General features: G+C 41.5%; 1 protein-coding gene across 1 annotated transcript in view; it reads left to right on the top strand.

Moving 5' to 3' along the window:
• Positions 1-24,134, top strand: part of COL25A1 (collagen type XXV alpha 1 chain) — a 341,058-nt gene that overhangs the window by 153,566 nt on the left and 163,358 nt on the right. The window contains exon 3 of the mRNA XM_068404174.1: positions 22,251-22,295. Coding sequence (XP_068260275.1) covers positions 22,251-22,295 — 45 coding nt within the window. The remainder of the gene's footprint in view (positions 1-22,250; positions 22,296-24,134) is intronic.

The raw sequence follows: 24,134 nt of genomic DNA, 5'->3' as shown, positions 1-24,134 counted from the left end.
AAGAGGGGCTTATACTTTGTGAATATCACTGAGAAAAAGCCTTTATTGAACAGACTGGAAGGGAGTAGATGTTACATGAAAGGTCCTAACCAACCCCATGTATTCATTACCTTATCTGTATTTCAAAACAGGGGGAGCTGAGACTCAACGGAGAACATGCCTTGTCTGCAGGTTATTTTAGACAGGCTTTAGGCAAGGCCAAGGAGAGTATCAAGCTTATGAATTGGAAAGAAATTTGGTTCAGAGACCTTCTGAACCAACCAGCAACACCTTTGTTTTCTGGCTTTTGTCTTTGTTAGATTTTATTTTTAAAGGAAAGGTTACTTGTATCTTGTACCTTAGAAGAGGGAAAACAGTAGCATCTTTGTGAAAGCTTGAATAATCAAAATCAGGGTTGGATCATAGGGTGGTAGTTGCATTTACTGATTGTTCCATAAGTGAAGGAACAATCTTTTCCTTTGACTATTGTGATAATGAGAAGAGGGAAATCTGCTGAACATATTAACAGTAATGACATTAAAGACCATGAAGAGGAAACAGCTGAAATCTGGACTTTTTCTGGCAGTGATGACATTTCTGCAGGCAATCAAGACCCAAAAGGCAGAAAACTTCTCTCCATCCTCCCTTTCCCCGCCACATGTTTTTTTTTAATAGGTAATAGCTACATGACTCAGTATTTGACTGTCAAAGTACTCTTTTCATGGTTATTTGAGCAAGAGTTTGAAGAGCATAAAAGTGAAAGGGCCACCCTTATTGAACTCCTGTTGAGCCTCTAAGGGCCTCTGTTGCAAATTTTTCTCTTCCCAGCTATCTTTATACAAAAGTGCTTGATCCTAGTACTGCTTTCAACATCATTGATTTTGACATACCTTTAAATTCTTGAGGTGTTATTCCTTTGTGTCCAATTCCACTATAAAGCAATTTTAATGGTACATGTCTGACATCGCACCAGTATCTGAATGGATGTTCTTTTGCATAGGAATTAATACGGTCTTTCAAAAAGAAAGGCTGATAGTTAAAGATCTGCCTTTATTTAATATGTGAAAGTTGCCCTAATTTTAAATTGTTCATATGTTTGTTGTTTTTCAGTTTTCTCATGACATGATCTGAACCTGTCACCTAATTCAATTAAACTTGTTTGGGCCACTTGTCTCTGGCAGAGACTAGAGACTTATTCACTAATAATGAAATCTGTGGATTTTTTTCCTGATTATTTTTAAGTGTTAACTTGGGCAAATTGAATTGTTTGCTCTCACCAACAGGTTGTGTAAGTACATAAGTGAGGCGTTGCAAATAACAACAATAAAAATCCGTGTTTTCTCTGAAATTCTTACTGTGTTACAGTGAAATCACTAAACTTTGTAATAATATGGTTAATGTTTGCTCTATGGTCTGTTATTTGTGATTTATCTGAGGACCTAGCAGACTTTCAGATTTGGCATTGTGTGGCCCATAGAAAGGGGCTGCCTCTCCAAGGTCTGCTAAAGCTTACTTCTTTCTCTGTGTTTGTTTGTGTGTATGCATGCATGTGCCCGCTAGCACTGTCTGGTTTATGGCCATATTTGAAAGGCCACAGTAAACAGGTGGTTTTGTAGCATCTTTTCAGTTTGGGTAGGCTTTCGCTGAATGCATTCACTATCCCTTTAATTAGCATTGATATTGTTGTCTTAATTCAGAAGTTATGTTTGGGCTTTGATGTTCAGCAGATGACCATGACCCTGTATTAACATCTGAGAAATATTGCCAGGCCCTAGCACGCTTGTTCATGACTGACATCAAGCAGTTAGTCTATGCCTTTATCCAAGAAAAATTATTCCAATACCCCGCTGTCTGGCTTGCCAAGTAGGTTTATATGCAAACTATAACTCGTTCCAAACATTGTTGCCAAGTTACTGTTTTGTCCAGGAACATATGAGTTCATATCACTGATTTTGGGATGTAAGTAAAGGTGTGGACGTCTTTTTTTTTTTGTCTGAGAGATCTGCACACATGTTGTTTTCACAAGAAGAACGCTGGATGCTTTCGGTAGGTCTGTGGCCCTTTCTAGGACAGCCTTGTAACTGTAAGGGAGCAGGAGGATGTCTCACTTCCTGGCTCAAACAGTCCTTGAAGTTTAATCTAAAACTTTAAAAGAAGATTCTTTTATTAACGATTAACCTTGGTGGGGGTTATGAATATGACTTCCCGTTACATTATGAATATACCTTTTCCCTGCCTCCAGTAAAATGCAACACTTAGTCATCGCAAAGTGCTAATGTTTAACTTCCTGTAAATTCTGCTTTCAGGATATTTAAGTACTGCACCATATAAATTTATTAACTCTGGACAGCATTTTAGGTGTAATACAGAGCCTAGTGCTTTTCAACATCCCATTCTTTTGAGGCAGTGTTAAGTCATATCGTCCAGTTTCACCAAGAAAGATGTTTGTAAAAAGTGGTTTATTCCATTTGTGACACCTTGAATATGTCACATCTGGGCAGGTCAAGAATGTGACTCTTGCTCAAACATTTGTTCAAGGAATAGCCTTCCATTATGGTCAGCTCCCTGAAGGTTATGTTGTGATGCTCAGAGCCAGGTTTTCAATAGCTCTTCACACAGAACATGCCAGGCTCCTTGCAGCTTGACTTGTAGGGCAAAAAGCCAAGAGCTCACTGTTTACAAGCTTGTTCTCAATTATTGTCGTTTCACTCCAAATGTTATTGCTACTTACCAATTGTGGAAAGCTACAGTTGTGTTTTGCAGATGGAAGGCCGAAGTTGATTGCCCTGTTCACGGTGAGGTGTGTTTTGTAACTGGCTTACACATATACCCACTCATAGAATCATAGAATGGTTTGGGTTGGAAGGGACCTTAAAGATCATCTAGTTCCAGCCCCCCTGCCACAGGCAGGGACACCTTTCCACTAGACCAGGTTGCTCAAAGCCTCATCCAACCTGGCCTTGAACACTGCCAGGGAGGGGCCATCCACAGCTTCTCTGGGCAACCTGTTCCAGTGTCTCACCACCCTCACAGTAAAGAATTTCTTTCTAATATCTAATCTAAGTCTACCCTCTTTCAGTTTAAAACCATTCCCCCTCGACCTGTCACTACATGCCCTTGGAAAAAGTCCCTCTCCAGCTTTCCTGTAGGCCCCCTTCAGATACTGGAAGGCTGCTAGAAGGTCTCCCCGGAGCCTTGTCTTCTTCAGGCTGAACAGCCCCAACTCTTTCAGCATGTCTTCAGAGGAGAGGTGCGTCAGCCCTCTGATCATCTTTGTGGCCCTCCTCTGGACTCGTTCCAACAGCTCCATGTCCTTCTTATGTTGGGGGCTCCAGAGCTGGATGCAGTACTCCAGGTGGGGTCTCATGGGAGTGGAGTAGAGGGGGAATATCATCTCCCTTGACCTTCTGGTCACGCTTCTTTTGATGCAGCCCAGGATACAGTTGGCTTTCTGGGCTGCAAGCGCACGTTGCTGGCTCATGTTGAGCTTCTCATCAACCATCACCCCCAAGTCCTTCTCCTCAGGGCTGCTCTCAATCCATTCTCTGCCCAGCCTGTATTTGTGCTTGGGATTGCCCCAACCCACGTGCAGGACCTTGCACTTGGCCTTGTTGAACTTCATGCGGTTTGCACAGGCCCAGCTCTCAAGCCTGTCAACGTCCCTCTGGATGGCACCCCTTCCCTCCAGCGTGTCGACTGCGCCACACAGCTTGGTGTCATTGGCAAAGTTGCTGACGGTGCGCTCAATCCCACTGTCTGTGTCACCGACAAAGATGTTAAAGAGCACTGACCCCAATACCGACCCCTGAGGAACGCCGCTCATCACTGGTCTCCACTTGGACGTCGAGCTGTTGACCACAACTCTTTAAGTGCAACCATCGAGACAATTCTTTATCCACCAAGTGGTCCATTGTCAAGTCCAGGTCTCTCCAATTTAGAGACAAGGATATCATGCGGGACAGTGTCAAATGTTTTGCACAAGTCCAGGTAGATGATGTCAGTCGCTCTTCCCCTATCCACCAGTGTGTAACCCCATTGTAGAAGGCCACCAAATTTGTCAGGCACATTTTACCCTTAGTGAAGCCATGTTGGCTGTCACCAGTCACCCCCTTGATTTCCATGTGCCTTAGAAAAGTTTCCAGGAGGATCTGCTCCATGATCTTGCTGGGCGCAGAGGTGACACTGACTGGCCTGTAGTTCCCTGGGTTATCTTTTTTTCCCTTTTTAAAAATGAGGGTTATGTTTCCTGTTTTCCAGTCAGTAGGAACTTCACCAGACTGGCACAACTTCTCAAAAATTATGGATAGTGGTTTAGCAACTTCATCTGCCAGTTCCCTCAGGACCCATAGATGTACTTCATCAGGTCCCATGGACTTGTGCACCTTCAGATTCCTTAGATGATCTTGAACCTGATCTTATCCTACAGTGGGTGGCTCTTCATTCTCCCAGTCCCTGCCTTTGCCTTCTGCGACTGGGGTGGTGTGGCTTGAGCACTTGCCAGTGAAGACAGAGGCCAAAAAGTCATTGAGTACCTCAGCCTTCTCCATATCTTGGGTAACCAGGTCTCCAGTTTCCTTCTGGAGAGGGGCCCACGTTTTCCCCAGTCTTCCTTTTATCACCAATGTACCTATAGAAGCTTTTCTTGTTGCCCTTGACATCACTGGGCAGATTTAATTCTATCAGGGCTTTAGCTTTCCTAACCTGATCCCTGGCTGCGTGGACAATTTCTCTGTATTCCTCCCAGGCCACCTGTCCTTGTTTCCACCCTCTGTAGGCTTGCTTTTTGTGTCTGAGTTTGTCCAGGAGCTCCTTGTTCATCCATGCGGGCCTCCTGGCGTTTTTTCTGTCTTCCTCTTTGTTGGGATGCATCGCTCCTGAGCTTGGAGGAGGTGCTCCTTGAATATTAACCAGCTTTCTTGGGCCCCTCCTTCCCTCCAGTGCTTTATCCCAAGGGACTCTACCAGGCAAGTCCCTGAAGAGGCCAAAGTCTGCTCTCCTGAAGTCCAGGGTGGTGAGCTTGCTATGAGCCCTCCTTGCTGCCCTATGGATCTTGAACTCCACCATTTCATGGTTGCTGCAGCCAAGGTCCCCCACCAGCCCCTCCTTGTCGGTGAGAACAAGGTCCACCAACATGCATGAACACAAGTAGAAAAGTATGCTGCTATCTATGTATTTGATTAACTTGATTGACTTAAGTACCAGTCTAATTAGCTTTGATTCTGTGCTTGTAGTACGTATGTAAAAAACATTCTTAATGTCTTTATTTCACTTTCTGAAAATACTGTGAGTAAAGTTTGTAGCTAATCTTCAAGCATAAACAATAGCTGGTTCTAAGTACCGATATGCAATTTTGGTGTATAAGGATCTTTAACTCTTATTAACACAGTAGCATGTGTAAACTGTTGTATATTAGAGGACAGTTACTTTTGTAATATATTATGAAGAATATCCATTACTTTTTTTTCTCTTTTGAGTGTCAGCCAGATCTCAAGGTGGTTTTTTTTTAATTCAGCACTTGCCCAAGTAAAAGCCCCATAGCTTCAGGGGAAGATTTGCCTTGGTCAAAGCTGATAAGGCCCTCTGGAGTTGCCTTAAAGTAGAAAGTTCTTTTGTGTGTGTACTTGACTCTGAATGTATATTTGTGTGTCTGGCAGTCTACAATGATAGATCAACTCCATGTGCTTTGCTAGAGATGGATTTTTTTTACCTATTTGTACGGCTAGTCCATTTTCTTTGTACGGGTAAAGGATGTTCTATATAAATTAATATGAACAGTCATTAGATTTTTTGAATCTCTATTATGTCACGAGAAAGGTCTTGATAAAAGAAAAGGGCACAGGTTCCACCTGTGAAAAGGCAATAATAGAGTGGATTAAGTTCTTTAAGTTCAACATGGGGTTACAGTTGGCTGACAAAGTTACAGCATTGGATGGTTTCCAAGCTGCTGAAGATACAGCTGGTCCCAGAGAAGCAGCTGAGAGCATCCATTCTCTTGTGCTGCTTTCTGCAAGCTCTCTATATGTGGGATGTGTGCTAAGCTTTAAATTTACATTAGACAATTTTTGACACTTCAGAAATAGTTGGAAACTTATAGTGAAACAAGTCACTATAGTAGTATAATAAACTTGTCTCCATTAATTCTTAAATCTTACTCCAAGCTTGACCTAGTACAACTTTCCTTGGTTGTCCTCTTAAATTATGAAAGAGACTTGTGTAGCAAGAGCAGTCCTAGTCCTGGTTGTTTTGGCATCTGCTGAAGTCTTTTTATATTGTCATTATCCAGTGCACTCACATCTTAATCTGAAGTAATGTCTGGTCCATCAAAGACACACTGCTGTATTTCATGAGCATAGTCTCATGAGAGTGTTTAAAGCATGGGAGAATGTACTTTCTTTGAAGAATTTTTTTCAGGCAAGTATGCTATTTGAAATAATCGAGACTAAGGTGCAGGTTGTAGCCTGGGATAATAAAAATATTTTACTGTTGAATACGTGTCTCCTTAGGAACTAGAGCCAGTATCACTGCAAAAGTTCACAGGCAGCTGTAAGATGTAAACCAAAGTGAACAAGTTACTTCCTTTATGCTATTTTTGGTCTTTTGCAGTTGTGAACCTCCTGTGTTAACTCAGACAAAATGTTTTGATGCATTTGTATGCAGTTTGTTGTTTTGCCTTTCTGTAGGTGAATGGTGCATCAGTAGAGGGGCTGCTTTTATAGATTATCCAGAAGACACTGACATTTGGGCTTTGGGAGTAAGGCAGTCATGGCACTCTATTTATTTATTTAGTTTTGCTTGTAAGCAATAATTGTGCTGCTTTGGTGCTGTTATGCAATAGAGACTTATTGAACCTTTTAAAGCCACTTATTATTTTTTGTAATTAGAACTAACTTGTGCAGCTGTCACTAAGCTCCTCATCAGATGATATATTTACTGTGTTAGAAATGAGAGGAGGCACGTGAGTAAGACTTTGAAAGGAATATGCTTTGGTCAGGGTAGGGTTTTATGTTTAAATGGGTGATCAGCATGTGTGGGTTAGACGAAGATGATTGCAGTACCAGTGCCTGACTAGTTATGTGCTGCCTTTAATCCCATGGTATTGTATTTCATTGTCTCCCAGTACACTACTGTCACAACTGAAATAAAAACCCTCTAAATTCAATGAACACTTTAATCTGTCATCATAATCACGAAAGTCTTGTCAATCATGGCTTAAAAGTTAAGCATGCGGATCAAATCTGTAGTAAGAGGAGACACCTGGACTCCACAATGTAAGTGGAGATAGTCTAGGATATTAAATATTTGTTTCATTTGTGTTGTACAGTTTTAACTGAATATGGTGTTGATGATGTTCCACATCTTTAAAAATCTAGAAGACTATTCACTGACTTTGCAGGAGGAAATTTTTAGAGTAAAATGAAACTGATGTGCTAAATTATGTGGTGGAAATTTTACTTGTGTGTGTCAATACTTTGGATTTTAGTCTTGCTCTTGAGCTGAGATGAAAAACCAGAAAATGTGGAAAAGTTAAGTAGCTTATAAATAGCTTAAGGTAGATCACTGCAGGTTTACAAAAGGCACCAAAACGGAAGGAGACTGTGGTCACTTAAATGTGTATTTGGTTCAGCTACAGCTTGTAAACAGATATAATTGGTAAACCGTTTGCTTTTACAGGTTCATTTCAAATTCAGATTAAAAAATGTTTTGCTCTTTGCTCATATAGCAGCTACCTCAGTAGCATATCCATAGTACATAAAATGATAAATTTTATACCTTCTCAATAAAATCTAAGGCAATATTGCTAGTATTGTTAGATTTAACCCAGCTTTTTAAATCTATTTTAAAAGGTGGCACTCTTTTCAAGAAATGACTAGTTCTGTAGGTGCTGTAACAGAACAGTGTAAAAATTGAAATTGGAGTGTCATACTTTGTCTTCAGAGTGTTTTGTGGTGTTCAAAGTGAAAAATCTATTTGAAAGCACTTTAAGTGAGATTTTTCAAAAGCACTTGTATTAATCTAAATCGACACTCGTTGAAAATTGTAGCAAAACTCCCAACCTATGATGAGCATTCAGAGTAATCTAAATCATTGATCCTTACGTACTTTTACTTTCACTACTGCCAGTGAAAATAACATGACTGACCGCGATAGGGGTTGTGAGTATCTGACATATCGTTACTAGCATTGCCTCTCCCTTGCCATTGTGAGACTCAGTTTTCAGCGACTTATGTTTTTGCCAAAAATTAACTGCAGTCAGTTGGTGTTTCTTTTTAAACAGGGGCAGCTGTTGAAGAATGAAAGTTAAAGGAAGTACATTCTGGCTTTGCCTGTTCTTTGTTAATAAAATCTCACATAGCCATAATCTGAAGTGAAAGATTGAGATTTAACCTTGGCTGGTATTTTTATCAGGTTTATACGACCTTCTGCTATTGCCATGTGTGGGAAAAAGATGACACTCTAATTTCACAAAGTTATAAGTCTTGGAAAAAATCATCATTTTCATATGCTTAATACAGCCCATGTTTGCACTGAGGTGAGCTGTCCTAACTGCTCCAAAGCAAAACCAACAGCCTGCATTACATCTCCCAAGAGTACTGAGGGGGTGTCTAATTGGCATGTGGGTGCTTGAGCAGGACTTTTTTCCAGCTGTTGCACCTAGTTGCTGCTCTACTGGGCCTGGAAGCTGAAAGCCATATGGCCAGCAAGGAGAAAGGATGCATTTTAAAAAGTAAAACAGAAAAAACATCAGATTGATGAAATGCAAAGGGAAAAGAACATGAGAAACTTGGTGGGTAGTTATAGCAGAAGGAATAAATTGATGTAGAACCTGGGAGGAAATAGAAAAGGCCATTTTGATTTTAACATGCTGCGGGGGTTTCAGCCCTGGTGTGGCACATACCTGTGTTCATCCCACTGTGACATGAGAGAGGTGTCCTCTTTTCCTCAGGAGAGAAGAGTTGAGCGCCTTTGGTTGCTTGAGGGAGCTTTGAGGTCATGAGTTTCCTCAGGACAGATGAACTATCACAGAGAGTAATGACCAATGTCTCCTATGCACATGCAAGACCATGTGCTTAACTGAAAAATCACTCAGACTGAGTGTAACTCGACACAAGTAACATGAAAGCCGCAGCCAAGATGGATGTCTGCATAGTGCTTAGTGGATGAAAGGGTACCTGCCATGTATTGGGGGAGTGCAATGACTGACAACAAAAAAGTCCCTATTTCTCAACAGCACTACCTGAAATGCTGCAGTCCTGCTCTGTCCCGACCTATTGTCTCCATTACTGTGTAGATACTAGAGAAAGGTTGACGCGTGACAGACTCTCTACTTTAGAGTTAGCATGTCCAAAGCACTGCATTTGAGAAAGACGATGTGCTTTCCACTGTTATTATGTTGTTGTTGTTTGCCATTTTCCTGATGGCAGAACTTTGACACCGAGATACAAAGTGACTTGCTAAAGGTGGATGCAGGATTATGTTTTAAGGACTTTTAATTCTGAAGTTTTTGCTTTTATACAACTACAGTTGTACTGTGTAGTTACTTAACCATCTGATATGGATACATGTCCTCAAAAAGTGTCTAAATCTGTCTCTAAAGGTAATTTAAATTCTGTTGAGGCTGAAGAAGAATTAATTCTGGTACCTTATTTCATCTACATTAGTATCTGAAAAAGTTAAGTGAAGCTTAAATAGTTTTTCTCAATATGACATGTGCTTTTTTGCATCATAGGGACAACTATTGATATGGCATGATAATAATACAATGGAATGGCAAGTTGAAATGATGAGAAGACTTTCATGCCTTGCTAGTATAGAATAGCTATCCCTACATACTTCAGCTGTCCCTCAGCAATATTTGTCAGCCAGGTGATGGCAGCTATTTCTGTGTTTGCAAAGATGACCATGTGTGCTTGGAGTGTTATATGTTCATTAAAATAGTTTAGTGGCCTCACCACTAAAATTTAGTCTGTAAGAACTAGCAAACTGTTCCAGCCCAAGCTACTGGGATCTATTTCAGACTGCTTCAGCAAGATAGGTTGTAATTCTAGCCTGTAGCTGGACACAAAAGCTGTGATCTGAGGTGAATCGTTTTACTGGTTGCCTTATAAATGTGATCTTCACTTCTGACAGTATCAGTTACACATGTTCTGCCACAGCACTTTGGTGATGCAGTAACCTATGAAAAATGCAAAGCTCAAGAACCTATTTGTTCTGCATTGTTAAGTCTTCCTAAAATGAAGTCATGTAAGCAGTGGTTCCCTATCCCACTCTTCCTCCTCCTGAGCAGAAAAGAGAGAGAGAAAATGTCAATATGATCAAACTTTGGGACTGTAATGCATCACAAGACTCCTGTAATTCCATAAAGGTTTGTGATATGCGTATGAATAGGTCAGTGAAGGCACTCCTAAAATTACAGCTATGCCAAAGGACATGGCCAAAGTGTTAGCATACATAACTGAATGAGGTGGGTGCCCTGGTGACGGAGGATGCAGAGAAGGTGGAGTTACTGAATGCCTTCTTTGCTTCAGTCTTTACTGCTAAGGGCGGCCCTCAGGAATTCCGGGTCCTGGGGGTAGGAGAGAAAGTATGGAGAAAGGAAGACTTTCCCTTGGTTGAGGAAGATCAGGTCAGAGATCATTTAGGCAAAGTGGACTCCCACAAATCTATGCGCCCCAATGGGATGCACCCACGAGTGCTGAGGGAGCTGGCAGATGTTATTGCTAAGCCACTCTCCATCATCTTTGAAAGGTCATGGAGAAGAGGAGAGGTGCATGAGGACTGGAGGAAGGTCAGTGTCACTCCAGGCTTCAAAAAGGGCAAGAAGGAGGACCCAGGCAACTACAGGCCAGTCAGCCTCACCTCCATCCCTGGAAAGGTGACGAAACAGCTCATTCTGCATGTCATCTCTAAGCACGTGGAGGAAAAGAAAGTTATCAGGAGTAGTCAACATGGATTCACCAAGGGGAAATCATGCTTGATCAATCTGATAGCCTTCTATGACAAGATGACTGGCTGGGTTGATGAGGGGAGAGCAGTGGATGTTATCTACCTTGACTTCAGCAAGGCTTTTGACACTGTCTCCCATAACATCCTCATCAGGGAGCTCAGGAAGTGTGGGTTAGATGAGTGGACAGTGAGGTGGATTGAGAACTGGCTGAATGGCAGAGCTCAGAGGATTGTGATCAGCGGTGCTGAGTCTAGTTGGAGGCCTGTAGTAAGCGGTGTTCCCCAGGGGTCAGTACTAGGTCCAGTCCTGTTCAACTTATTCATCAATGACCTGGATGAAGGAACAGAGTGTACCCTCAGCAAGTTTGCTGATGACACAAAACTGGGAGGAGTGGCCAACACACCAGAAGGCTGTGCTGCGGTTCAGCGAGACCTGGACAGGCTGGAGAGCTGGGCAGAGAGGAACCTCATGAAGTTCAACAAAGGCAAGTGTAGGGTCCCGCACCCAGGGAGGAATAACCCCATGCACCTGTACAGGTTGGGGGTTGATCTGCTGGAAAGCAGCTCTGCAGAGAAGAACCTGTGAGTCCTGGTGGACAAGTTCACCATGGGCCAGCAATGTGCCCTTGTGGCCAGGAAGGCCAATGGTATCCTGGGGTGCTTTAGGAAGAGAGTGGCCAGCAGGTCGAGGGAGGTTATCCTCCCCCTCTACACTGCCCTAGTGAGGCCACATCTGGAGTACTGTGTTCAGTCTGGGCTCCCCAGTTCAAGAAAGACAAGGAACTACTGGAGAGAGTCCAGTGGAGGGCTACAAAGATGATCAGAGGACTGGAGCATCTCTCTTAAAAGGGGAGGCTGAGAGTGCTGGGTCTGTTTAGCCTGGAGAAGACTGAGGAGGGATCTTATCAATACTTACAAATACCTTAAGGGCGGGTGTCAAGAGTATGTGGCCAGACTCTTCTCAGTGGTGCCCAGTGACAGGAGAAGGGGCAATGGACACAAACTGAAAGACAGGAAGTTCCATCTGAATATGAGGAAAAATTTCTTTGTTTTGAGGGTGGCAGAGCACTGGAACAGGCTGCCCAGGGAGGTTGTGAAGTCTTCTTCTCTGGAGATATTCATAACCTGCCTGGACGCGACCCTGTTCAACATGCTCTGGGTGAACGTGCTTTAGCAGGTGGTTGGAACTAGATGATCTCCAGATGTCCCTTCCAACCCTAACCATTCTGTGATAAGGATGAAAAATAATGCAAAATGTGCTGTAGGTCTGTTAGGTAAACTACTAGTGTCATTTTTGCTAGAACACTGGTCACTCATATAGAACATGAAAACAACAATAATGAAACAAACACAGAGGAAAAAAAAAGCAAACTGATGGGGGAAGAATTTCTAGACTGAATGAGCCCAGTCTTCAGATTGGGCTGGGAGCTGGTAGCCAGCAGAGCAACTAAAAGGGGAAATAACCCTTAAGCACTCAAGAATCTAGCCCCAGGGAGCAGCACCAGGAGCATTTGCAAAGCTCTCGGGCAGCTTCAACCCATTGAACTACCTGTGGGTTGGACAGGGCAAACCCGAATTCAAACAGTCCCAGTGCCTGCGTCTGAACAGGACCAAACAGGTGAAGTACATTTGTGCCAGAAAACTATATCTGTGGGGAGTGCAGGTGGAGGGAGAGAAAAGTGGGAGTTATGCAGTGTTTAGGGAATGCTCAAAACCCGGGGTTGCTGTGAACCCTCTACTGCAGCTGTGACAGATGGAAAGTATCTTTGGAATCCTAGGTTAGATGGAAAACAAGAAAGGGTGTCCAGTGGTTACCTGTGGCCAAGAATTGCATTTTGTGTACGTTTTGCTTGTAAAGAGTTATCTTCTACTTTACAGTTGAAGACATTTAAGTCTTGCTTAAGAAATTTTTGCCTTTGATTTCATTTTAAGCCAATGTATTGTTAGGGGGTAAGATGAAGAGGAATGAAATTTGCAGATTTAAAGTGAGCTGTCTTTAGAGAAGTTATGAAACTAAGTTTTGAGTACAGACAGTGCTTGGAAGGAGGACCTGCTCTTGAGAACCCGAGGGCTGAGAGATGCTTCTTGGCAGGTTCTGCAGGAAAGGCTGTGTCAGGCTATTTGTCACCAGCTGCTGACTCCTGGTATAGAGCAGCTCTGCTGGACATGGATTAGTGCTTCTCCTGTAGGAGTCATGTCGGAGCGAGAGCTCAGGACTGTGAACAAAGCATGAGATGCTTCAGCCTTATCATGCTAAAAGACTCACTGCAGAATCAGAGGAAGCTTAGGAAAAGGTAATAATAATGATTTATGATATGGAGAAAATTCAGATGGAGAGATTGAAAAAATAGTGTATGTTCACCTAACAAAGGAGACAAGCAAGAGAAATCTCAAAAATGTGTGTGCTATTTAGCACAGTGGTATCAAGAAGCTGGGTAAGGGATGCAAGTTTCTCAGTCTCATAATAACGTAGAAGGAGACATCTGGGATTTTACGAGACAGTGAATTTACTGTTGACAAATACTTCGTGAAGTGTGTTTTACACGGTGAGGCTTATTGTCACACATGGTTTCTTAGGCCAACAATTTTACATAGTTAGGGGAAAAAAGCAGTAGACATTGATATAGTTATAGAGTTCATTCAGAATGATGTTAGAATTTTTGAAAAAGGATGTTACTTTTCGTGCTTCAAGCATGTTTAACTACTAGAGAAGGAAAAGACATAATATATATGTGTATGTGCAGTTGTGGCTATCTTACAAGTGATGATTGTGAGATTCTTTGAGCTCCCTCAGTAGTGTCTGGTACTAGTGCAATGATGTTAGGCTAGATGCATCTAGTCAGATGGCATTTAGCATGCACAGAAGTGGTACAAATAACCTGACTTAGGGAGGTCAGATTTCTTTGCTCTGGATCAGATAGACTGATTTTGGCATTTCCTCAGCCAAGTTGCATAATAGCCTCTGACATAGATCCAAGCCCTGCAATGCAATGATGTTTCATGGTGAGCCAAAAAGATGATGAACTGTGTGTGAAACAATGAATGTTATTTATCCAGCTGAGGGTCGAAATGAGGTAGATAATTTTATGAGGTAGGAAATTCAGGCAGGCTGTCCCAGACAGACCGAGGTACAAAGCAGAAGACTGACACACCAGGTGGGATGATTATGCAGAGTAGGAGGAAAGAAGAGTCCAAGTGTTATGTGAGCTAAAAAAGCTGGGAAAAGAGGGAAGAGCAAAAAGGCCAATGAAGTAGGCTGGAATAGATCCATGCAGTGCTTGTAAGAATGTGCTCAGCTTCAGAGATAGAAATCTTCTTGTTCTTCCCTACTTGGGATGGATTTGATGGCAGTGCTATGAGAAAGGACCGTGGATGTGTCTGTCGAATCTCATGTTGCCCAGACATCCATCGGGTGAGAACTCAGCCCATTAGGATGTTTCCGTACTGTTTGCTGAAGTCAGTGCCCATTCCAGCGGAGGAGGCTAGCGGGATGGGGCAGTTAACCACGCAACATTAACTGGAGTCACCATGCTGCTCATGGCTTGCACGTTTCACAGGAAGACATGTTAGGCTCAGCGGCTGCCCCTCTGCTCTGCTGCCTACCTGCATCGCTGGCCTGCACTGTCACTTGGTGCTCCTACAGTTGTAAAACACCAAGGTGTCAGTTTGCTGGGGAAGCGGTCCTCTCCCCGTGAAAGGCGAGGGGTTACTCTGTTCAGCACAGTACTGCAAGTTCTTTCTGAGTTTGTTTGACAGGGAGAAATGTGGAATGGGATTAAATGATGGCAGCTGGGTTGTACTCTGGAAGTGGAAAGGAGAGAGTTGAATCCAGTGACAAATTAGGGTGATGGAGCTTGAAATGCCACCAACAGCAGTTATTTTGCCAGTGTTACAGTCAAATCAGAAAGTATAGTTTGGGTGGCTTTGTTGGTTTGGTTCAGCTGACTTCTAGATATTTTAATCACATGGTTTCAGCAAGGTTGGCCGTTTTACACCTAATGATACTGCAGTAATTTACTAACTTCAGCAAAATTGCTCAGGATTTATTCTGGGAATGTAATTGGGCCAATTCATTTTTCTGACTTGACAGGCAAAATCCTATGTTGCTGTAAACTACGTGTGAAATGGATGTCCTTTGAAATGGCCAGGAAAATATTCTTCTCTTCATGTACACATGGAATATTCATCACCTTTAAGAGTAGCTATGTGTGCGTGTCAAGCAACATGTGAGCAAGGTCCTGTGCATCAGTAAAACAGGGAACAGAATTCTGAACTCTCCTGTTATCCTTAGGTAGGTGCACCAGTTTGGTGTAGGAGCTCTTACTTACAGAGACAGTGAATACCTGTTAGAGTTTGGTATAATCTGAGATGAGTAAATCCTTTTCCTTTGACTTTAGAATGCCACTGTACTTCTTTCCAAAATTAAGACAAACTTGACTTTCTAGATCAGCTGATGACCAAATGGCAAAGCATTTTGACACACCCAGCAGGAGCTGATAGGGGGATTCTAGGTCTCATTCACCGAATGTTTTTGGTTTGTTTTTTTTTTCCAGTGTGCTTCTTTGAAAAGTAGAATTTGTTTGCTCTAAATATATCAATAAATGAAAGAATACAAGAGATGCTAGTACCACCCTTAGTTCTACCAATGAATATGTGGGGTTTTTTGAAAGACCTGGCTGTTATGGCATAACTTCCTCTTCCATTTTGGGCCACTTAATTATTGACTCTATCTCCTTAACAGCACAGGATTAGTCTTTAGAAGATTAAGAGAAAGTTACAGAGCCAGAGCGTGATATAGGCAAACTGTATGTTGTCTATCCCTCTGTTTTCAAAGTTCTTAGGTGTGAAGCAATGTAACTTATATAACTTAGTCATCATCAATGATTCATACCAATTAAAAACCTGAGCCCATTTTTTCCAGTGCCTCATAAATATGCATTATTACAGTGTAAATTATTTCTTCTGTAGGTAAGAACGTATCTCGGAGACGGAAAACATTATTCTTGGTTTAGGCTTTTGATAGGTCAGTCCTTTTCCCCTTTGAGCAATAATAACCTATCCATGCTTTTGGAATGTTCTTTTTTAGAAAGTAGATGGAGAACTGAACTGAAGAAAATCCTGCTTTTGCAGTCTAATGTGTGAACAATCTACACCATCTTTACATTTTTGCATCTTCAATAAATTAATGATGTCATAGTTTAACTCATGATTCAAGCCCAAGCACTGGAAAAATACAATAACATATAAATTTTAAGATTATATTTTCCGTCTGTTGTATCTGAATTAAAAAATATTCACAGATCTAAAATTAAGATTTATGGTGTTCGTAACTATCAAGTTAAGATAGATTCTCTTGTCTACTAAAGCTTAAGTGCATAGCTGAGTCTTACTGTAGTGTGAAGATGGCATATTGGCTCCCACCCTTTTTAGGAGTGTGGCTGATTTATGTGACCTTTTTTTGATATATGGCAAGGCATATAGTGAAGTACATGCAACTGTAATCTGCTTTCCTCCAGTAAAAACTGTCTCCCATATAGCAGTATAAAAATAGTACATCCACCGCAGACCTCTGGCACTGCTGTGCACATAGAGGACAAATTATTAGATTATTAAAAAGTAATAAGGCACATTGAGGCAACCTCTCCAGGACCACAGAAATGATCTGACCATAGTCGATCTGTGCTAATTATTTCTGATTTGGTTCACTATACTCTGGGATTTCTGATTGCAAAGATTAGAATACCCATTACTAGGAGGTGAATGTCACCAAAGTGGTGTTTAATATTTTTGAAAATGTCTTGGAAAACCTTTTAATAGTCACACACTTGTTCCTACATGATCTCTACAGTGGTACTACATCAGTAGTTATTTCGACAGCTACTTCTACTGAAGATTGAGAAGAATTTTGAGGTTTAATTGGAGGAATTAGGGGGGGGGGGAGAAATTGTTACAGACTTATTATTGACTTGTTACTTTTTATTGCTTATATTTCAGTTAAAATATCAAGTACCAAAGCCTAAAGCTGTTATCTGGCTGAAGTCAGTTGTGTGTGTGTTTTTTCATTTGTGTTTTTGTTTGTTTGTTTGCCGGTTCCTTATGAGTAGGTGTGAAAGGCAAAACTTTTGGAAGAGCTGACACCTAGTGCTTCAGAAAATAAATTCAGATAAGTAATTGACTCTTAGTTTTTGGAAATATATCCCCACCCATCCCAATTTCTTTAACTTTCAAAATTCCCTTGGTGTAGATATGGAATACCAGTGGCATTAATTTTTTTTATATTTGAATGAAAAAATATCCTTTTTAAACTTTCTCTTCATAAAAATTAGATTAATAAATGTATTTGGAAGAATAAAGTAGTTTCAAATATTTTGAAGCTAAACTAAGTTAGAAATGAAAACCAGCTTATCTTCTGGCATTTTACTCGCACTCCCTACCTACAGGTAAATCTAGTAAGTTTAGGAAAAAGATATATTAGTAAACTTGGCTACTATAAAGTACAATTTGCTTATTGCTCAGTATCATTAGTCTTTATTAACCCAGCTCACTCCACTGTGATTCAGACTTCTATTTTTCTTTCTAAATTTTATATTTTTAATATAAAAAGATGTTCAAAACAAATGACTTTTAAATTCAATTCAGCATGGACATTTCTGATACTATTCTAGAGAGATTTTTACCCCAGACAAGAAAGTTCAGAATAGTTGTGTCATATATTGTGTATCTTGTGCAAACTGTAAAAATCTGTGGACTTGTTGTAAGATGACATTGTGCCTAGTATAACTTTATGCACTGCTCCTTCTGCTGCAATGAGTCACCACTGAATCTTCCAATTAGTGCAAAGTTATAAAACTATAGACAGATGGAAAATTGATATTTATAGCAAAATACCCAGGGTTTTGATAACTGAAAACTCTTAGAGCAACAGATAATGTTAGGAGTAAAGAATTAGAGAAAGCAGCCTGTTCAGGAAAACATGAAAGCTCATGTAGTTTCTGAAGTAGCAGGTCATCTAGTGATGACCTGAAATGTGAGTGTTAGCATTTCTGTGAACTGGAACCATCTGTGATTAACTGCTTAAAATGAATTGTTTTGTATTGGTAAAAAATAAACAAATAGATAGATATATAGAAATTATTTCCTCAAATGGTCCCCAAAACCCAGTAGAAGTTTGCAAGATACACCTCTCATCTCACAATTCTGAGAGATTTGCAAATGCCACCACCTTGACAGAGACCTGAGTAGTGCAGAAATCAAAAAAGCTTTCAATGAGAGGGAGAAGTGATTCACATCACTCAGTAGCCCCTAAATACTGCTGGTCTGATGAGCCAAAGGTCAGGGTCATGATATGATTTCATTAATGCTGGTGTAAGTCCAGAGTAATTTTCCTAACTTCAGTGATGTGGTTACTGTGGAAATATAATAATAATAATAATAAGCATTTTTCTGCTGATTGATACATACATCTGAATCTAGTAATCTCAGAATAATGGCTTAGAAAGGATCAGCGCTTGATGTCAGAGGAAAGAACTGAAGCCCCTTCTTTGCTGTCACTGTACACAGCTACTAAACTGGCAGTTTAATGCTCTATGGAAATATGGTTTGCTGGACAAGATTCATTCCTTCCTAAAATTCGTAGCTTGAAGGTACCTTCAGGGTTTTCTGTTAGTGGCTTTAATGACTTTTGCTGGTCTGTAGCTGAAGTTTTTTAGTTTCAAAGTTTTGTTGTTTTCTCAAAAGGAAACTTGGTAGTAGACATGTTTCTGTGTGTGCATGTGCACACCTATAGCACGGTTAAAGTTTAATAACATAATATTCTGCAAAACAGGATGAGAATATTTTGTTCTTATATGCTGAAAGACAGGTCATTACCTGACGAAGAACCTTGTAAGTTTCTCCTGCACATCCATGTTTGTGCTCAGCCCAAACTGCTGCATTGCTGTGTTGTGAGCTTGGGGATAGCCCAGGAAATCTCCACTGAGGACTACTGCAGAGGTATGTGCATAGGGACTCTAATAAGTTTCAGTGTTAGCAGGGGTGTGTGTGGGGGAAGTATGTGTGTATAGAAACTTACTATGAGTTGTAACATACTGTTACCAGTGTAAGAAGTTTCCATGGATGTCTCTTGCAGTGGCTGGAGTATTTCAGGAGGAAGTTGCAACGTTCTCTACACTGAAGTGACACTTTTGCTATTTTTCAGTGTATAATAACAAAATACTCTTGTCTTGTTAAGTATGCTTTTATCATTCTTGCTTTGTATAATACTGTTGTCTTAAACTTGTGTTGCATTATGCCACTACTGTAATTATTAAAATGTTCTGATAGGAATAAACCTCTCTACGTTTAAGGCAAGAGCTGCTCCTCTTTTTTGTTTCTTTTCCTTTTCCTTTTCCTTTTCCTTTTCCTTTTCCTTTTCCTTTTCCTTTTCCTTTTCCTTTTCCTTTTCCTTTTCCTTTTCCTTTTCCTTTCCCTTTCCCTTTCCCTTTCCCTTTCCCTTTCCCTTTCCCTTTCCCTTCCCCTTCCCCTTCCCCTTCCCCTTCCCCTTCCCCTTCCCCTTTCCTTTTCCCTTTCCCTTTCCTTTCCCTTTCTTTTTCTTTTTAATTTCCCTGGCAAACTAATTCTATTTCACATATATATAGAAATTGTATTACTAATATTTCTTTTCAGCATCTTAGTCTTTTAAGCCAGATTGCCACAAATACATAATGCAAAGGAAGATTTGGCATTCATACACATATAAAAGCAATGGGATGATAGTTCAGATGATTTGTAAAATCTTGTAGCTGTTTAAAGTAGCAGACAGTTGCTTAACCATTTGCACAAAACCACATGTGCTCCCAACATCGATTACAAAGAGTGAGATACAGCCACAGCAGAGGTACTTGCGCTTCTGCATGCATCGCTGCTTTTGGAAATCCCACCCGTGCGCTTGCCTCTCTTCAGCAGCTCTGAGACCCCCACCTCTGGTTCTCCCTTCAGAGCAGCAGCATTTCAGTACTCTGTGTCACCACCACAGCTGCTCACAGCCTCACCTCCAAGCTGTACAAGGAGAAGTGCAAGTGCACTGTCCTTGCATTTTCAGGAACAATAAGTCAAGGTCAACAAGAAGAGGGGAAGAATGCTGTACTGATGTCTGCAGTTTAGAAAGGATGTTGAAGGTTGGAGCGCAGAAATGAGGGACAAAAACGATTTTATTTTTTCTTTAGAGGTGGCAGAAGACACTGACCATAGTATGTAAATATTTGTGGAGAAAGGGCCATGCATAATAAAGGATTCCTTAGCAAAAAGCATACAGGCACTAAGCCATTGTGTTACAGTTAACATAAACTGGAAGCAAAATACCTTAGTTGCTAAGAACACACACACTGTTGTTAGTGTTTCGGGGATGGCAAGTCAAGTGATGGCTTCTTCATCTCTTGGATAGATGGAGGCTGGATGCTTTTTCCAGAGGATTTGCTCTTATAAATAAATGCTAATCTTTGGGCTTCATACAGGAATAACTGAATGCAATTTAATGCCCCATAAGTCTGGTTTAAGCAGATTGAAGGAATGGTGTAGCAATTCTGAGGAATACAAAGATTTTTTCTGAGGGAAGGAAAGGAACAGTTTCTTCTCTGGGGTTTGTGGTGCAAAGCACAAGAATTGATGGGCTTCAGTGCAGCAATTTGGACATAAAGAAAAACGTTCCGCTTGTCAGAACAGAGAAATACTGGGGAACAAAATGCCTGTGGACGTTGCAGTAATGATTTAGATGTGGCTAACTTTTTCCTTGAGAAAGAGGGATGAACTAGATGACTCCTAAAGTTTCTCCCAGCCTTTTTTCTGAGAGTCTGTAGTGGGTAATGTAGCTGTCAATTTTATCTTCAACTTCCTGAATCATATTCTGGTTATCACAGAATCACAGAATCAACCAGGTTGGAAGAGACCTCAGGGATCATCGAGTCCAACCGTTGCCCTGACACCACCCTGTCAACTAGACCATGGCACTAAGTGCCATGTCCAGTCTTTTCTTAAACACATCCAGAGATGGTGACTCCACCACCTCCCTGGGCAGCCCATTCCAATGTCTAATAACCCTTTCTGTAAAGAAATTCTTCCTAATGTCCAACCTGAACCTCCCCTGGCGAAGCTTGAGGCTGTGTCCTCTTGTCCTATCACTAGTTGCCTGGGAGAAGAGGCCAACTCCCACTTCACTACAACCTCCCTTCAGGTATTTGTAGACTGCAATAAGGTCACCTCTGAGCCTCCTCTTCTCCAGGCTAAACAACCCCAGCTCCCTCAGCCGTTCCTCGTAGGTCAGACCCTCCAGACCCTTCACCAGCTTGGTCGCCCTCCTCTGGACTTGCTCCAACACCTCAACATCTTTCTTGAAGTGTGGGGCCCAGAACTGGACAGAGTACTCAAGGTGTGGCCTCACCAGTGCCGAGTAGAGAGGGACGATCACTTCCCTAGACCGGCTGGCTACACTATTCCTAATAGAGGCCAGGATGCCATTGGCCTTCTTGGCCACCTGGGCACAGGCTGGCTCATGTTTAGCCGGCTGTCGATCAGCACCCCCAGGTCTCTTTCTACCGGGCCGCTTTCTAACCACTCTTCCCCCAGCCTGTAGAGCTGCATGGGGTTGTTGTGGCTGAAGTGTAAGACCCGGCACTTGTTCTTGTTGAACCTCATGCCGTTGGTCTCGGCCCATCTATCTAACCTGTCCAAATCCCTCTGTAGGGCCTTCCTACCCTCCAGCAGGTTGACACTCCCACCCAGCTTGGTGTCATCTGCAAATTTACTGAGGGTGCACTCAATCCCTACGTCTAGATCATCTATAAAGATATTGAACAGCACCGGCCCCAGAACTGAGCCCTGGGGAACACCGCTAGTGACCAGACGCCAGCTGGACTTTGCCCCATTCACCACCACTCTCTGGGCTCAGCCATCCAGCCAGTTTTTAACCCATTTAAGAGTCCACCCATCCAAGCCCCGGGCAGCCAGTTTGTCTAGGAGGATGCTGTGGGAGACAGTGTCGAATGCCTTACTGAAGTCTAGATAGACTACATCCACAGCCCTGCCCTCATCTACTAAGCGGGTCACTTGGTCATAGAAGACCAGGTTGGTCGAGCAGGACCTGCCTTTCATGAATCCATGTTGGCTGGCCCCGATGCCCCGATTGTCCTGCACGTGCCGTGTAATGGCACTCAGGATGATCTTTTACTCCTGCTCAGCCAAAGTCTCTGGACCTCGTGTAATGCATCTGTTCAATGCCTTTACATCCAAATACAAATGATATTCTATGTATAATGTCAAGAAAAAAAAGTTACAATAGACTATCTTCTTTTTAGGTCCTCCAGGGAAAAGAGGTAAGCGGGGCAGAAGAGGAGAGACTGGTAAGTTTTCAATTTCATAAGATCCATTGTTATTTGATGTCTGTGTTTTTGTGAGGATGCGTACCCAGCATGCTTTCATTTTTATTTTTATTGCTTGTGTGCTCTGAAAGAGAGTTCTGAAACTTCTCTGGTAAAAATTTGTGACCCTTCGCATATACCTGGTGGCCTTCCAGATAGTTTTCTAGTCTTGGGTGTCGTTAATTTGTAGTCACACCTTATAATGCTTGACATGGTACCATTGGTAACACATTGGTAACTGTCAAACCATTTCAGTGTCTTCTACCACTTACACAAGTTAGAATAACTCCATGTAAGTCAGTAGTAGGAGTACTATAAGTCAGTGTTGCATCAGGCCCCCTTGGTTCAAGGCAAACAATTTTATAGGGAAATAAAGGAAATAAAATTCCTTATGTTAAGAATGTCGATACTCAGGGAAATAATATGATAAGTAGACTACTCTGTATGAGAGAAATTGTTCTTTACTAGAAATGAGCAGCAATTAAGTCCTTACGGAAATGAGAAAAACATTTATTGGTTCATTACCCTGTACCAAGGAGGTTGCTGTTGAGAGAATCCTGCTGGCGGTGTGGAGTTTCATGTTTAATTTGAGACAATGTTGTGAGATGCTCTTCCTGCTGACAATCGCGGGAACTGGAACTGTTGATTACCTTGTGGGGTTGTGTCTTTCATAAAGGTGAACTTTCTGGAGGCGATGCAGGAAAAAAGGAGCATTTCTAATCTCCTTGGCTGTCTCATCTAATCTGCCAGTTAGGAAAATCTTCCAATCAACTTGATCTCTGTAAATCTTATGTAGCTGTTCTCATCTCTGTAAATCATCATTTATCTGGCACTTAAAAACTATTTCCTTATTTTCCTGTATCACAAAACAGAAGCCAAGCCCTGCCAAAGGTTAATGTAAATCACCTTGGTGTTTCCATTCAATGTTGGATTAGTATCTACTTCAGAGAAAAATGCTATGGTATAGAAGGAAATTCTATGGTTGAAGATTGTGTTACAAATGATCCTGGCAATTACTTTGCAGAATGCTTGTCAATTCATTTTACATCTCAAATAAACACATATTAAACTATTAATAAAGGAAATTGATCTCTCTCATTTAAAAGCAGACCTGCACCTTAAAAAGCTATTTAAGAATGTTTACCAGGATGCAGAAGTTACCTTAGTTACTGGACAATAAAATTGCATTGTTAAAACCAAAAGGCTGTCAATATTAAAAGCAATCTCAAAGTACAGCTGCTGCTGTTTTATACTCCTTTTGCACTTCACTTTATTCAGAAATTAGAGAGAGGCATAAAAGCTTAATGAAATGCCATTGATTTGGGAGCTGCAGCTGCTCAACTTAATAAGACTGAAATAGATTTGATTTGTGACCCTTTGATAATGTTTCCAAGAACTGCTATGCAAAAGTCTTTGAGTCTAAATAATTGAAAAAATGTGCAAATATCACTTCACGAAGTGTGGCATTTTAATAGGGACCATTTTATATGTATGCCTTGAGAAAGGAAGGTGATGAAAAGAAAGCTCAGCACTGTCAGGTGGCCACTGAAACCTCCCCTCATAGGCAAAGTTGGAAGGCTGGAAGATGCCGGTGCATGTATGTCTTGACGAGATGCCAAGGTTAAATGCCAAGGGTACTTTGTGCAGTTTTGCAGCCAAGCTGTAATCAAATGCCAGCTGCGTGGGTAACTGAAACTGGTGATGTGGTTACATGTGCTTTATGTGGAGTCTGACAAAATGAATTGTAGTCCATGGCTGGTATTTTTGGACTGCCATGAAATTGCATGGAAATGGATGGAGAAGCAACTTGCATAAGATTGC

This window comes from Nyctibius grandis, chromosome 6 (genome assembly GCF_013368605.1).
Source record: "Nyctibius grandis isolate bNycGra1 chromosome 6, bNycGra1.pri, whole genome shotgun sequence".
Taxonomy (NCBI): domain Eukaryota; kingdom Metazoa; phylum Chordata; class Aves; order Nyctibiiformes; family Nyctibiidae; genus Nyctibius; species Nyctibius grandis.
Note: the sequence above shows the minus strand (reverse complement) of the source record. Positions and strands in the feature narration are given on the sequence as shown.